Source organism: Tarenaya hassleriana, unplaced genomic scaffold, assembly GCF_000463585.1.
Source record: "Tarenaya hassleriana unplaced genomic scaffold, ASM46358v1 Cleome25, whole genome shotgun sequence".
NCBI lineage: Eukaryota > Viridiplantae > Streptophyta > Magnoliopsida > Brassicales > Cleomaceae > Tarenaya > Tarenaya hassleriana.
Genome location: NW_010965775.1, coordinates 785,143 through 798,720, shown reverse-complemented (window position 1 = coordinate 798,720; position 13,578 = coordinate 785,143). Strand labels below are relative to the sequence as shown.

Genomic DNA, 13,578 nt, shown 5'->3' with positions numbered 1-13,578 from the left:
CCCCCCCCCCCCCCTTTCCTTTTCTATGCAACCAAACAGGGAATTAGTGCTGACAGTTCCACAAGTCTCTCGAGGGTTTCTCTAATTGCTGCTTGGTTTGGTTGTTTTGTCCACAGGCCATTTGTTTCATTGCTCTAGCCTCAATCAGGAGTTGATAATCGGGGTTTTGCTTAGGTTGAAAGCTGGTGTTTATATTAAAAAAGAAGTTCATATTTTGATGAAATGAATGTGGTTGGGAAAGTTGGGAGTCTGATTTCACAAGGTGTTTATTCAGTTGCCACCCCCTTTCACCCCTTTGGTGGTGCTATTGATGTGATCGTTGTTCAACAACAAGACGGTTCATTCCGGAGCACGCCTTGGTATGTTAGGTTTGGCAAATTCCAGGGTGTTCTCAAAGTTGCCGAGAAAATTGTCAAAATATCGGTAAATGGAATCGAAGCCGGTTTCCACATGTATCTTGATAATTCCGGGGAAGCATATTTTATCAGGGAAGTTGATTCTGGGAAAGAGAGTGGATCCAATGGAGTTCTCAAGGGTAACAATGGTAATGGAAATAATCATGAGCCCTATAGGCTTGAACATAGTGTATCTGATTCCGGTGTTGAGCAATTGAGGGAGGGTTTTGAATCTTTGAACCATCTCGAGAGGACAGAATCTGATGGTAACAGAAGGTATTATGACTTCCAAGACGAGCAGTCTCCTCCAATGTCGGAATATGGAAGTGCTCGTTATGAAAACCTAAACGTGGAAAACTATGGAGAATCACAAGGTTCTGATTCTGAAGTGGTTTTGGTAAGTGTCGATGGTCATATTCTAACAGCACCCGTTTCAACAGCTGAGTTGGAGGCTGAGAATTTACGGTTAGATACGCCTCAGTTCCATCTTGCCCCCGGTGATGGGACTGAGTTTTGTGAGGGTAATACAGAATTTGCTTCCTCTGAAACTCCGTGGACTACGACTGATTATATTGGGAAAGTGGAGGCGTCTGATGCTAATGTTGAATTTGATAATGCTTTTGACCCCCGCTTGCCCACCGATAGCGAAAAAGTATCTCATGATTCTGAAAGGGAAGATGTTTTCAGGAGCTGTTTGGAGCTGACAGAACTTGCCCAACATGGTCAAAATCTTAAGTGTGAGGAACTTCCTCCTCCATCTGTTGCAGAAAATGATAAAACTGCAGATGGAGTGATTGTTGAAAGAAGAGATGATTTTGGGTTGCTTCCTGCAAATTGTTCTGATTCTTCTTTTTCTCATATAACAACAGAACATTTGCATGGAGATGAGGAACTTATGATATCCAATGATCCTAATACAGATTCAGAATGTAAGGATGAACAACCAGGTACATCTGCAGCAACTGTCTCCGTGGTTGATTTCGAAGAAGGTGAGATTATGGAGTCAGAGCATCAAGGTTCCGGGAGATTCTCTACTGAGTCAACTGGTAAGGATGATGAACGGTTAATTTCATGTGAAATGACTGGGGAGGATGCTGGCTCTGTAGTTGAACACGGGGAAGAGAAGATTCTAGATTCACCGGCTGCAACATCTGGTGAAGAGACACAACCCCATGCGAGACAGCGTAAAGAAATCTATACTTTTGTAACAATTGCTTCATTTAGAGTGATACTTTTGTAACAATTGGGACTTTTATTTTTTTCAGGATTTGAGATATCACTGTGCAAGGATGAACTTCATCAGGGTATGGGCCTTAGTGCTGCTGCTCGAGTCTTTGATGCACATCGGATATCCCTAGATGAGTATAAGCATTCTGCAGTATCAATTCTTGAAAGCGAAAATCTGGTTGTCAGGATTGGAGATATGTATTTACCATGGAAGAAAGCTTCTCCAATCGTACTCGGAAAAGCTGTGTTTGATTTAGATATCGAAATTCAGCCAGATGATGTGATTTCTGTAGAGGAAATTGAACTGACAAAATCCAAAGATGGCGAAAGTACCAACGCTTCTTCTTCTTCTTCCGGTAGAAGATGGAGACTCTGGCCCATTCCTTTTAGAAGGGTTAAAACAATTGAGCATACCGACAGTAATTCCTCTAGTGAAGAGTTGTTTGTTGATTCTGAGCCCGACATATCAGCTTCAGACAGTCACCATGAGTCACCGCGCAAACAACTTGTCAGAACTAATGTTCCTACCAGTGAACAGATTGCATCTCTGAATCTGAAGGATGGCCAGAACATGATAACTTTTAGTTTCTCTACCAGAGTTCTCGGAACACAACAGGTTGTCCCCATTAAAATTAGGCATTTTGAAGGCACATTGACATGAAATGCTTCTAACTTTGTTTGTTAAATATATGTTCTTATTAACAGGTTGATGCACATATTTACTTGTGGAAATGGGATGCCAAGATTGTGATTTCGGATGTCGATGGAACTATAACTAAGTACAGCTTTAGATCGATACATTTTAATTGAATTATTATATGATTCGGTGCTGAAATTGTTAGGAGCCTGTCATTTCTTGATAGAAAGGGGTCTAACACGAGTGCCCTTTTATTGATTGTGTTTCCACAGGTCTGATGTGTTAGGTCAGTTCATGCCTTTAGTTGGAAAAGATTGGACACAATCCGGTGTGGCCAAGCTTTTCTCAGCGATAAAGGTATTATTACTCAATGCTTCTACCATCATTTGAACTAAAATTTTCTCTCACCTTATACTGGGTATGGTAGAGACGTTTGTCTAAGCGGTTGTACTCTGTATCGGGGAGGTGAGAATGTTTGATTCATCTGTATGTCTACTTGTTTTCAGCTTAAATAGAGTGGACCTATTTGGAAATTAGAGTCTTGGAGCTGTTTCCTTACAGGCACGAAATGGTTTTTTGATCCATTTTGTTTGTCCTGATCATGTCTGTGTGAAATGCCCTTGATGTTCCAGGAGAACGGGTACCAGCTGCTGTTTCTGAGCGCACGTGCCATTGTTCAGGCATATCTAACGAGAAGCTTCTTAGTCAATCTGAAGCAGGTAATAAATAACATCGTCCATGTCTTTTTCCCCGTGGTTCTGGTCACATGTCAGAATCTCTCTCTCCACTGAACTGTAGGGTCTGGTCTTAAAATAGAACTGGGGGTTTTCTGACTTTGCAGGACGGAAAAGCTCTTCCAAACGGCCCTGTAGTCATCTCACCCGATGGGTTATTCCCAGCGTTGTACCGTGAAGGTGGAGAGATTCAAGATTGTATATCTTGCTCTACGTTTTTGAAGTTTAACATCGTTCATTTCTCATCTGATTTCACTATTTTACAGTTATTAGAAGAGCCCCTCACGAATTCAAGATTGCATGTTTGGAGGTAAAATTTTAAAAAAAACTCTGAGAATTGCTTATATATACACATACATATATATATATATATGTATGTATATGTATTTGAGATTGAGAAACCGCTTTTTTAAACATGTATGAGTACAGGACATCAGGAAACTGTTCCCGACAGATTACAACCCGTTCTATGCTGGATTCGGAAACAGAGACACAGACGAGCTGAGTTACAGGAAACTGGGAATCCCAAAGGGCAAGGTCTTCATAATTAACCCCAAGGTCCTGACAACAGACTACTGTCTTCTGGGTTTTGTTCCTAGTCTCTAGGAAGACATTGACAACTTTTTTTTCCTATACAAATTTCGTGGAAAAGTAATTCATACGACCGATCCCAAATAAACGACTAAGGCGTTGTTGTGTTGGTTTTGTGCTAAATATTTTTCGGGTGGTGAAACATGTTATATATGGACAGGGAGAGGTAGCAACGGGCCATCGCATAGATGTAAAGTCCTACACTTCGCTTCACACGCTTGTCAACGACATGTTCCCTCCTACTTCACTCGTTGAGCAGGTTTCACATCATTGCTATGTTTCTCCTCTGTTTCTCTCTTTTATATATATATATAGAAAAAAGTTCTAGCATTCAAAACCTTGGAATGGATTTCAGGAAGATTATAACTCATGGAACTTCTGGAAAACGCCATTAGAAGAGGTGGATTGAACTGAAGATCTATCTTGTCCTCCGATACAATGCCTTTGTGCCTCGCGACAAGTGTTTTCCGCTTTTTAAACAGAGCAGATGACCGTTCTCCGAGCTGAAATTTCTCGGCGGATCTATCGTTAACTGATTCTGATTCATCCGCTGAATCTTTTGTAAGCTTTTCTCATCTTTTGTACACCAAAGCTAGAGACTTGTCTACTCATTACACTACATAAAAGGAAAGGGAAAGGTGTAGAACAGAAATCCCATTTCACCACAATATTGTACAAGACACGGAATTGTACCGTTTTCTTTTACGTTATACAGAGAAATCCAAAACAGGAGAGGACCTCGTTTACAACTCTATGGGTTTTGTTATAATAATGTTTCTGTCGGAAAACAGCTTTAACATCGCATTCCCTAAGCAAAACCAAAACTCGGTCTTTAATGGCAAACGTACATATCTCCATGATATTGATGAAGAAGAAATACGTGGAGATCTGATAAAGCAAAATAAAATGATAAATACTACTCTTACATATTTTAATTTTGGAGATATCGCCAAAAAAATCATATACTCTTTTCACATCAATAAAAAATTCTATTTTTTTCTTACCGATTAAACCTATACTCAGTGTGATTAACCTATAACTCCGAATTTTTAAAAATTCGCCGAAAACCTCCTGTTTGTACCAACTCAAACAAAAATGGTGATGTGTCAATGAACTGACTTCCAAATCATGCACGCATCATCATAATTATGTCACATCATCATTTCAAACAAAATTTAAATTAAATAATTTATTTAAATTAATATACATATATACAAATTCACACATATATATATATTAGTGGCGAGATTCGTCGTTACTCCTCTTCGATTCATCCGAGCGGCGTGGATTTTCTCGGACTTTCCCCTCGAAGTTTCTAACCTGTAAGTTTTTTTTTGTTCCTGCGATATCTGGGTTTTACGCCATTTGGAATGTCGGATCCTAGTTTAATCGTGGGATATATATATATATATATATATATATATATATATATATATGAATTTATATGTATATATTTTAATTAAATAAATTATTTAATTTAAATTTTGTTTGAAATGATTATTGCATGATTTGCAAGTGGTATCATTGCCACATCATTATTTTTATTTGAGTTGGCAGATCAGAGAGTTTTCGGTGAATTTTTAAAAAATTCGGGATTTTATGGATTAATCACAACAAGTATATAGTTTAGTTAGTAAGTAAAAAAATATGAAATTTTTTCATTGACATATGAAGAGTACATGGTTTTTTCTAGCGATTCTCTTTTTAATTTTCTCTCTGTATTTTCTCTAAAGATAGATTAAATTGAATCTGTTCTTTAACATTTTATATCTTATTATAATTTTACATCAAATGGATATTTGATTATTTACTACGACATGTGAGTTCGGCAGAATTTTTATCCTGTCTTTTTTTACTATTATATGAATATTACCGTCCAATACAACTAATATATTTGAACCAAAATTGATTCCGTATTATATTTTACGTCATACACATTCACAACATATTAAAATTTCTATAAACATTAATAACAGTAATAATATAGGAGCGAAAAAAACAGAATTATGAAATCAAATTAATTTAGTGCGAGAAAAAAAAAACAAAGAAACCAGACATCGTCGGAGTCGGTGGACACAATATAATGGTTATGCTGCTACAACATAATATTTTATTACGTTATTTTGAAAGAAAAAGTATTGAACTGAAAACTTTCACATTCACAAAAAAAAAAAACAAATTCGCGAATAATATTGAAAAATTAAATTTAGACTTCAAATCTTCCACTTTGGAAAAAAAATAAGAAATCAAATAAATTAAATGCATTTCTTATGGTTTACGTCTCGAAAATTCGAGATATTCGATCCATGTACCTTTCACGCGCGGTATCTCAGGATCGAGGAAAATGGCACAAAATCGCGGACTATAACCCAGGGATTTTAGGGCGGTGACGTTCACGCGCTGTAGGTGCGCGTGGTAAGTGTTTTGAATACGATTTTTATCACCAGTTAAATTTGGTGGGCTTTGCGATGAAAACAAATTGGGCTTTTATTTTTTGCTTTAAATGGGCTTTTATAGGCCCATTAGTAGCCCATTATCTTATTAGCATCATTAACTTGGCTTTTGCAACCAAGATTTAGTTTTTAAACCTAGTCTGTTTTAATAATATGCATATATACCTTTGTCTAGTTTTAAATTTATTTTTTACAAGAATTCTTCAAACTTCAACTCATGTATATACATAAATCATAATTCATCAGCTTTTATCAATGCTCTGTTGATTTACTATTCCTTTTTTTTTCCCTTTTGTATCAAGTTTTAAGAAATTTTAAAAATATTCAAAGTATAAAATATATTACTTGTTATGATATTTACATCAGCTATTTGATTTTATAATAAGATCGTAACAAAATATGCTCTAGTGAGTTTTAAAAAACTATAACTATATCCACCATTTAACATTAGTATAAATATGTTATTGACAATAAAAAAATAAAAAATAATTGTTATGAAGAATATATAATATACATTTTAAAAAACTAAAGTTTAAAAGGTAGAACAAAATTAGTTTTTTTGTATATATAAATCATATACAATCAGCAAAAAAAATCTGCATTTTTCTTTACCCTTTTATATGCCATACAACTATTTTTGCCACTCGAAGGTCCCTTTGAGAGGGGGTTTTATCAAAAATACCCCTATTATACTACAAAGACTTTAGTGCCTACCCCTGCAAAAAGAAGAAAAAAAAATGGCTTCAGAAAATACACTTATAATTATGTTATTCTCATAATACCCATTGACGTGGGCCCCCAATTGCAGAAACATTAATGAGAAGAGAGAGAGAACAACAGTTTTTGATTTCAAAGGAAAAAATTTAAATATTTTAAAAATTTTAAAATTCCCTCCATCACAAAAATATAAAATTTTTCGCGTGAATTTTAAAAATTTTCGATGTAACCAGTGTGACCAGTGTGACCAGTGTGACCAGTGTGACTAGTGTGACCAAAACTAAATTTTGAACGGTGTGATCAGTGTGACCAGTGGGACCAATGTGACCTGTATGACCAGTGCGACCAAAATTAAATTTTAAACGGTGTAACCAATGTGACGTACCTTTGTTTTCGTTATCAATCCGTTCCATTATGCGCCTCTTGCATATTCTTCGACAGATTTGTTATGCATCTGTCTCATTTTCATCAAAAACCACACGATTCACTTTAAAAATCATAAAACTCAAACTCAAAACACAAAGTTTATGTATCGAACCAATCTCTTGTATTAATGAACTTACCTTCAGTTTTTGTCATTTGTCCTGGCTTAGACCGACACACGAAGAAAAAGATATAAGGTCGGCGGTGAAGATACGTTCAACGAAATAATCATTTTTCGTTTGTTTTTCTGTGTAAAAATGAAATGAGAAAGAAGAAAATGGAAGAGTTGAGAGAAAAATAACAATAGAGAGAGAAAGTTAAGAAAGAAATTGAGAGTTATCAAAGTGTGAGAACGAGAGAGATGAATTCAAAATGACTAAGTAAGTGGGAGAAGTGTATCACGTTACTTTTTTGAAAGGTTAATTACGTCTTTTGTTCTTTTTATTTTTTTCTTCAAAATTTTAGGGTTTTGAAGGGTATGTCATGAAGTCTTTATAGCAAAGTGGGGGTATTTTTTCTATATTGCCCTTTGAGAGGTCTTCCTCTTCCTCTACCACTACCTCTATCTCTCCCACCTTTTTTTTCACTTTTCTGTTTTTCTTGCATTACAAGCAAGAATTTTTCCACGACACAGATATCCGAAACTTGAATTTTTTGGGAATGTCATAATGATTTCAAATAGTTTAAATCAGATCTACCTCTGATTTAGTCTCTGATGGATTTCCACGGTGATGGTACCAAGATCTTTTTATTTTTCTCTTTCTTTCTCTTTCCAGAATTTTGGATTTCACGATATAGTAAGTCATTATTCTCAAATTTCGGTCATTGTTGTTCCGATGGCTGTGATCACCATATTTCAGGAATATAACAATCATAACCCAAAAATATAACCCGAATGTAATAATAATTGGCTTGGATTGGGTTGGATTAACCCATCTAAACCAACCCAATTTGATATCTATAATAAAAAATTTAAAGACTTTACCGAACTTAAAGTCCCGAACCGAAAACAGAAATGCCCTCAGATTTTGTCTATCCTCTTACAAAGATGATCTGCATAAACACGACATCTAACGAAATGAAGAGAGCAATAACATTGAATATGAAGAATATCTTTGAACCGAATGGGTATATAATTTAGTAAGTTTTTTGAATTTTACATTTATATTAACCGACTAGTCATAACTCCTCAACCATTTTTTTTAAACAATTCAAAAAATAGATGGGAGTAAACCCACGCGAAAAAAAAACAATTAAAAAATAAATGCATTCGTTTCCCTTAAAATCTTCTGCACGACCGAGAACGTCGATTAGGGGAAGTAGACGAAGCGTAGGAGACAGATATAGACGACAACGTGGGATGTGTATTCTCTAAAATACCCTTCCCAAAGAACAAACCCGACAAATAGTTCTCTACATCGTCAGGGGTAAATCTGACAACCAACGCCAACTTCATCCCCGCTTCGTTTCCCGCCATCACAACGGTGTTCCGATGCGTGTAGTAAAACTCGCGATATATCGGCACCAGCTTTCTCGCGATCGACATTTTCATCTCGTCTCGGAGATTGGGATCCGGTACGACGCATGCACTCTCCTTCTTGTACGCGCTCTCGAAACTCGCAGCGAACGTCTCGAAGCACTCCATCACCGATTCCGGCGAGGAAGGATTTTTCGTCAAGGCGGAGGCGACGGAGCCCCAGGCGAGTCGCTCGTAGCTCGCCGCGAACTGCCTCGCCTTATCGAAGTGCCTTGCGATCCAGTCATCGCCGAGGAGGTTTCTCATGCTCCAAGAGCCGTGAACGCACGAGACCACGTGTTGGAGATTGTTCGCGAGGAAGAGATACTGCACGGAGAAGTCCTTGTACGACTCGGATTTTGCGTCGATTTTGCAGAGGAGCACGAGGATGAGCCATGCGAATCGGATTCTTATCTCTGACGCCGGAGATCCGTCGGATTCCGAGACGTTGAAGTAACTTTCCGGCAACAACGATTTCTCCAGCGGTGGTGATCGCATGAGGATATCGGCAAGGACGTCGCAGTGATCGGCGAGGAGAGAGAGGTAATTCATGGCGAGGACTGTCAGAGGATGAACTCCTCCAGCGCGAACCACCGTCTTCGACGTGTCCTTTTGGATTCCGTTCTCGAAATCCGCCATGAGAGAGCGAATCATCTCGCTGAGCTGGTTTAGTGAATTGGAAGCTCGAGATATGACTGCAGAGCTCGAAGACAAGGAGAAGATCGATCGGATTGCGTGCGAGTTTTCGTCGATTCCTCTGTACATTTCCAGCAACCGGAAAATTTTCTCTGGCGGCGGATTTTTCTTGTCCTTTGCAGCTACCATTTCCGGGAATCCAAACAGGAGAAGCGCTCCGTCATTGGAGATGTTGCTGAAACACGACTCTCTGATGGCATCGGATGATAAGAAGATGTGATCGCACAGAACCCTCTCGCCATTGAAGAGCGTTGTCATGGAAACCTTCAGAGCCTCTAACCAGGTTTGAGTCTTCAACTCAACAACCTCCCATGACATCTTCTTCGCCGTCGACGGGCTGATTTTCTCGATTCCGAGACGGTACATCGCTTCGTCGATGATCGATTTCCTCAAGGTTTTGTACATACTCCCACACTCCTTGGCGTAACCTGCGGCGAGCATGCAATCAGCGATGGATTTCAAATCAGCCATGGCGTTTATCGACACTTCCTCCATTTCGGTGATGGAATCACTGGCGCGATGACGTGCACCACCACCATCTTCGTCGGAAGAATGATCTGAGGTACCAAATTCGTCGGAGGATCGACTGGAGACGGGTTCGGGATCGAGATGCGCACGATTCATCGATAGGATCTGGTAAAACTCCTTTCGCAGCCTCTTCATCGCGATCTTCATCAGATTCTGCGCTCTCTGAGACTGCTCTGCATTCGCATCCTCCAAAATCAACAGATCCATCGCCTTCTGCAAATCCTTAACTCGTCTGACGAACTCCCTCGCTTCTCGCTTGCTCTCGTTGAACAGAGAATAGAAGTTCGACGATGTCGAGTACTCCGTGCTCCATTTCTCGATGATCTCCGCAGCAGATTCTATGGTTGCATCGATCAACGGAGACACAATTCTCCGCCCAGGTGCCGACAGAGAAAGAGAAGCCTTCTTCGACGAACCTTTGTAGAACAAACTCAAGCTTCGCATCTTCTTCCTATTCCGAGAAGAAAAAAAACTGTCGATGCACAGATTTTGTTTTTTCCAATTTCATCTACATTGAAACAAACACAAAACAAGATCGCCTCCTGAAGGATTCGAATCGCAGGGGTTCCCCAACAAAACGGGGAAACCACCTCTGAAGAACCCTAAACACAGGGGCGCGAAATTGCAGAGAAACGTGAGTAACGTGTTCTTCGAGGACTTTTTTTTTTATAGTGTAGCGACATAACGGCCGTATTTACCTGGGGAAGACAAATGTGAGGACGGGACCTTTGACTCGATTGATCCTGTCCATACACGTGTCGCCCATTGGACAATTATAGGGGAAAAAAAGAAAATGAGATGAGAAGTAGAACTATTTTCAGAAAACTCCAATTTCTTCTATAATTACAGTTGTTTTTTCAATCGCATTTGATTCGTATTTCATGAGGAAGAAAAAAAATAGGAAGTATAGACTCTCAATTACAAAATCCTAGAATACTTATCCACACCAACAATAGTCCAAAATTTTAAAATACTCAAATTTAAATTTTAATATAAATAGAAAAATCATTATAAAATATTGTAAAAAAATATGAGATATCTAAATTTTATCTGAATAAAAATCTATTTTCTTCATTTTTAAACAACACAATCGCAACGGCCGATAAGATATAGAGGTTATGCAGCAGCTTCGCGTGACCAATCCTCAATGTCCTGTGGAAGACATGGAGACATGGGCTTATTCCTCAGATGGAATATTCTCCAATATACATGACCTTTTTCATAATTGAAAATAAAATCTATGTTCTACATGACCTTTTTCATAATTGAAAATAAAGTAATTTTTATAAATTCTACTTATAAAACTGAAAAAAATATGTATAACATTTTGGTAATAAATATAAAAATAATTAACATCTGAGTAAAAAATTTGGATAACTGCGTATCTATAAATATGGTACAATATCTAACGAGTAACATATATTTGTTATCCAAATCCAATACCCAGTTATTCATCAATCTGAACATTTTAAGAATATATTTTAATTATATTTGAAATTTCCGGTAATTTTGCCGCTCTATGGTGGATTTAAGCATTTTACATATATTTTTGTTTATAAAAGTATAAACATATGATTTTTCACTCGCCTTACGATCTCGAGAGCCGTCCGCGAGACGATGGAGAAGTAGAGGAAGATGACGACGGCGATGGCAAAACACGTTCATTCCCAAAACTACCCTTCTCGATGAACAAGGCCGAGATGTAATTTCCTATATCCTCAGGGGTAAATCGGACAACCAACCTCACGTTCATCGCGCCGTTTTCACCTCCCGCCAAGGCAACTGTACTTCTATGCGTATAGTAAAACTCCCGATATATTGTCACCAACTTTCTCGCGACCGACGTCTTCATCTCATCCCGGATCTTCGGATCTGGTACGACGCACGCGCTCTGTTTTCCGTACGCGCTCTCGAAGCTCGCGTTGAAAGCCTCGAACAGGTCCTTTACTTCCTCCGGCGACATCGCCGCCGCAATAGAATTCTCCGGCAAGGAGGACGCGACGGGACCCCACGCGAGACGCTCATAGCTCGCTGCGAACTGCCTAACCTTGGCGAAGTGTCTCACGACCCAGTCCTCGCCGAGGAGGTGCTTGAGGTTCGAGGATCCAGCGCGTGAGACCACATGCTGGAGATTGTTGGCTAAGAATATGTACGTTAGGGACAAGTCCTTGTAGTGCTTTGCTTTGTGGTCGATTCTGCAGAGGAGGACGAGGATGAGCCAAGCGACTCGGATCGTCAGCTCCGTCGCTGGAGAGTCGTCGGATTCAACCACGTCGAAGTATGATTCCGGCAGCAATGATTTTTCCGGTGGTGGAGATCCGGCGAGGATATCTGCGAGTACGGTGTTGTAATCGGAGAGGAGAGAGAGGTGATGGAGACGGAGACGGCGGTTGTTGACGACGGCAAAACTCCGGCAATTCGAGCGATTCCAGATAAGTACCTGAAATTAAAAAATTATTTTGTCGAGGCCTGTGAAACACAGTTTCCTTAAGTTCGATTTCCGTGCCACCTCTAAAGCTTCGAGGCTATTGGAGCACGGTGAACTCCCAGGATACAACGACCGCGTATTTGGAAGAAGCTTTCCAAATACCAAGCGAACTCAGAGAGAGATATGAGCAAATATGTGAATGCTCTTTTTCTCTAGAATGCTTGTTTCTTTTCTGTGTGTTTTATGAGCTAACCCAAGACCCCTATTTATAGTAGAGGGGAGAATCTCAAAACAAATCAATTTGAATTTCAAAATTCAAATTTGATTTTATCTTGATATTATCTCAATCTTATCTTAATCATATTTGATAGATTTTCTGCGGATTTGAATCCAATTTCAAATTCAAATAAGAATATTCTCTTCTGCAGATTTAAATTTATACGGACCGGGCTTCTCACGGACTAGACCCGTTTTGATTCTATCAAAACAAACCCAAATCCAACAATCCCCCACAAGAATCAAAATAGGGCCTTGAGTTAGGTGAACCTAAATGCATCTCATGCAACTAATGCAAATGATGTGCAATGCAAAATTTGCTCATCGAGAGTTTACTGTATCCGAAAAGGTAGTTTTACCTTTGAACCTTCCGTAGTGAAATACTATCGGATGTACTTGCTAAACAGTGAACGCGATGTCTTGAACTATTCAGCTTTTGTATACACCAAGACAATAGTACTCACGCAGCACCCTCTCTCTCTCTCGTTAGTCCATTTGTTGCGCCCATTATGGCCCTGGGACAGCACCTGGTAAATTTCATCAAGTACTCTAGAGAATTAGCCCTTTTGTCATTCTCATAGAAGCGGCCCACTTCATACTTGATATAGGAGATTTCTCTTTGAGAGTATCTCAATATACTCCACTCTCGTAGGAGATAAGAGAATCTTTAAGAGTATAAACTCAACCTTCCCAATTTGTATCACTCTTATCATAGGAATGTGAAGAGATATCAGTCTCAAGTGATCCCATCGACCCCCCCACAATTATACCGGCAGTTTGTCCAGATAGGTTGGGTTGCCATCATGGTGGTTTGTCATTCTATGGGCTTTAATCCCATTCCCCTCGATAATATTTCTACCTGATCTCTGTTAAGGCCTTTGGTCAGAGGATCAGCCAAATTATCTTTTGATCTCACAAAATCAATAGATATGACACCATCTGTTAGTAATTTTCTAA

The 13,578-nt window shown here is 38.9% G+C and overlaps 3 protein-coding genes across 3 annotated transcripts in view; 1 reads left to right on the top strand and 2 right to left on the bottom strand.

Annotated features, from left to right (window-relative positions):
- LOC104816297 (phosphatidate phosphatase PAH1) overlaps positions 1 to 4,336 on the top strand; it is a 5,162-nt gene extending 826 nt beyond the window's left edge. The window contains exons 2-11 of the mRNA XM_010545036.2: positions 117 to 1,579; positions 1,661 to 2,238; positions 2,328 to 2,401; positions 2,532 to 2,616; positions 2,892 to 2,978; positions 3,101 to 3,173; positions 3,260 to 3,303; positions 3,423 to 3,551; positions 3,745 to 3,843; positions 3,940 to 4,336. Coding sequence (XP_010543338.1) covers positions 223 to 1,579; positions 1,661 to 2,238; positions 2,328 to 2,401; positions 2,532 to 2,616; positions 2,892 to 2,978; positions 3,101 to 3,173; positions 3,260 to 3,303; positions 3,423 to 3,551; positions 3,745 to 3,843; positions 3,940 to 3,993 — 2,580 coding nt within the window. The 5' untranslated portion in view covers positions 117 to 222 and the 3' untranslated portion in view covers positions 3,994 to 4,336. The remainder of the gene's footprint in view (positions 1 to 116; positions 1,580 to 1,660; positions 2,239 to 2,327; positions 2,402 to 2,531; positions 2,617 to 2,891; positions 2,979 to 3,100; positions 3,174 to 3,259; positions 3,304 to 3,422; positions 3,552 to 3,744; positions 3,844 to 3,939) is intronic.
- A 3,970-nt stretch (positions 4,337 to 8,306) lies between these two features.
- LOC104816296 (exocyst complex component EXO70A1-like) lies at positions 8,307 to 10,559 on the bottom strand. The gene has a single exon (XM_010545034.1). The coding sequence runs from the start codon at positions 10,359 to 10,361 to the stop codon at positions 8,457 to 8,459; it is 1,905 nt and encodes a 634-aa protein (XP_010543336.1). The 5' UTR covers positions 10,362 to 10,559; the 3' UTR covers positions 8,307 to 8,456.
- Positions 10,560 to 11,505: 946 nt separating this feature from the next.
- Positions 11,506 to 13,439, bottom strand: LOC104816663 (exocyst complex component EXO70B1-like). Its single transcript, XM_010545593.1, has 3 exons — positions 13,392 to 13,439; positions 13,221 to 13,307; positions 11,506 to 12,357 (listed from the first exon to the last, which is right to left on the bottom strand). Exons 1-3 carry the CDS (start codon positions 13,437 to 13,439, stop codon positions 11,506 to 11,508), a joined length of 987 nt encoding a protein of 328 aa, XP_010543895.1.
- Between the last annotated feature and the right edge of the window lie 139 nt (positions 13,440 to 13,578).

Excerpts from the sequence above, each read along its gene's own strand:
- LOC104816663 (XM_010545593.1), bottom strand. The coding sequence starts at position 13,439 with ATGACAAACCACCATGATGGCAACCCAACCTATCTGGACAAACTGCCG. Across the intron at positions 13,308-13,391 it reads CCTATCTGGACAAACTGCCG|GTTGAGTTTATACTCTTAAA; the intron begins GTATAATTGTGG and ends CAAATTGGGAAG. Across the intron at positions 12,358-13,220 it reads AGAGAAATCTCCTATATCAA|GTACTTATCTGGAATCGCTC; the intron begins GTATGAAGTGGG and ends TTTTAATTTCAG.
- LOC104816296 (XM_010545034.1), bottom strand. The coding sequence starts at position 10,361 with ATGCGAAGCTTGAGTTTGTTCTACAAAGGTTCGTCGAAGAAGGCTTCT.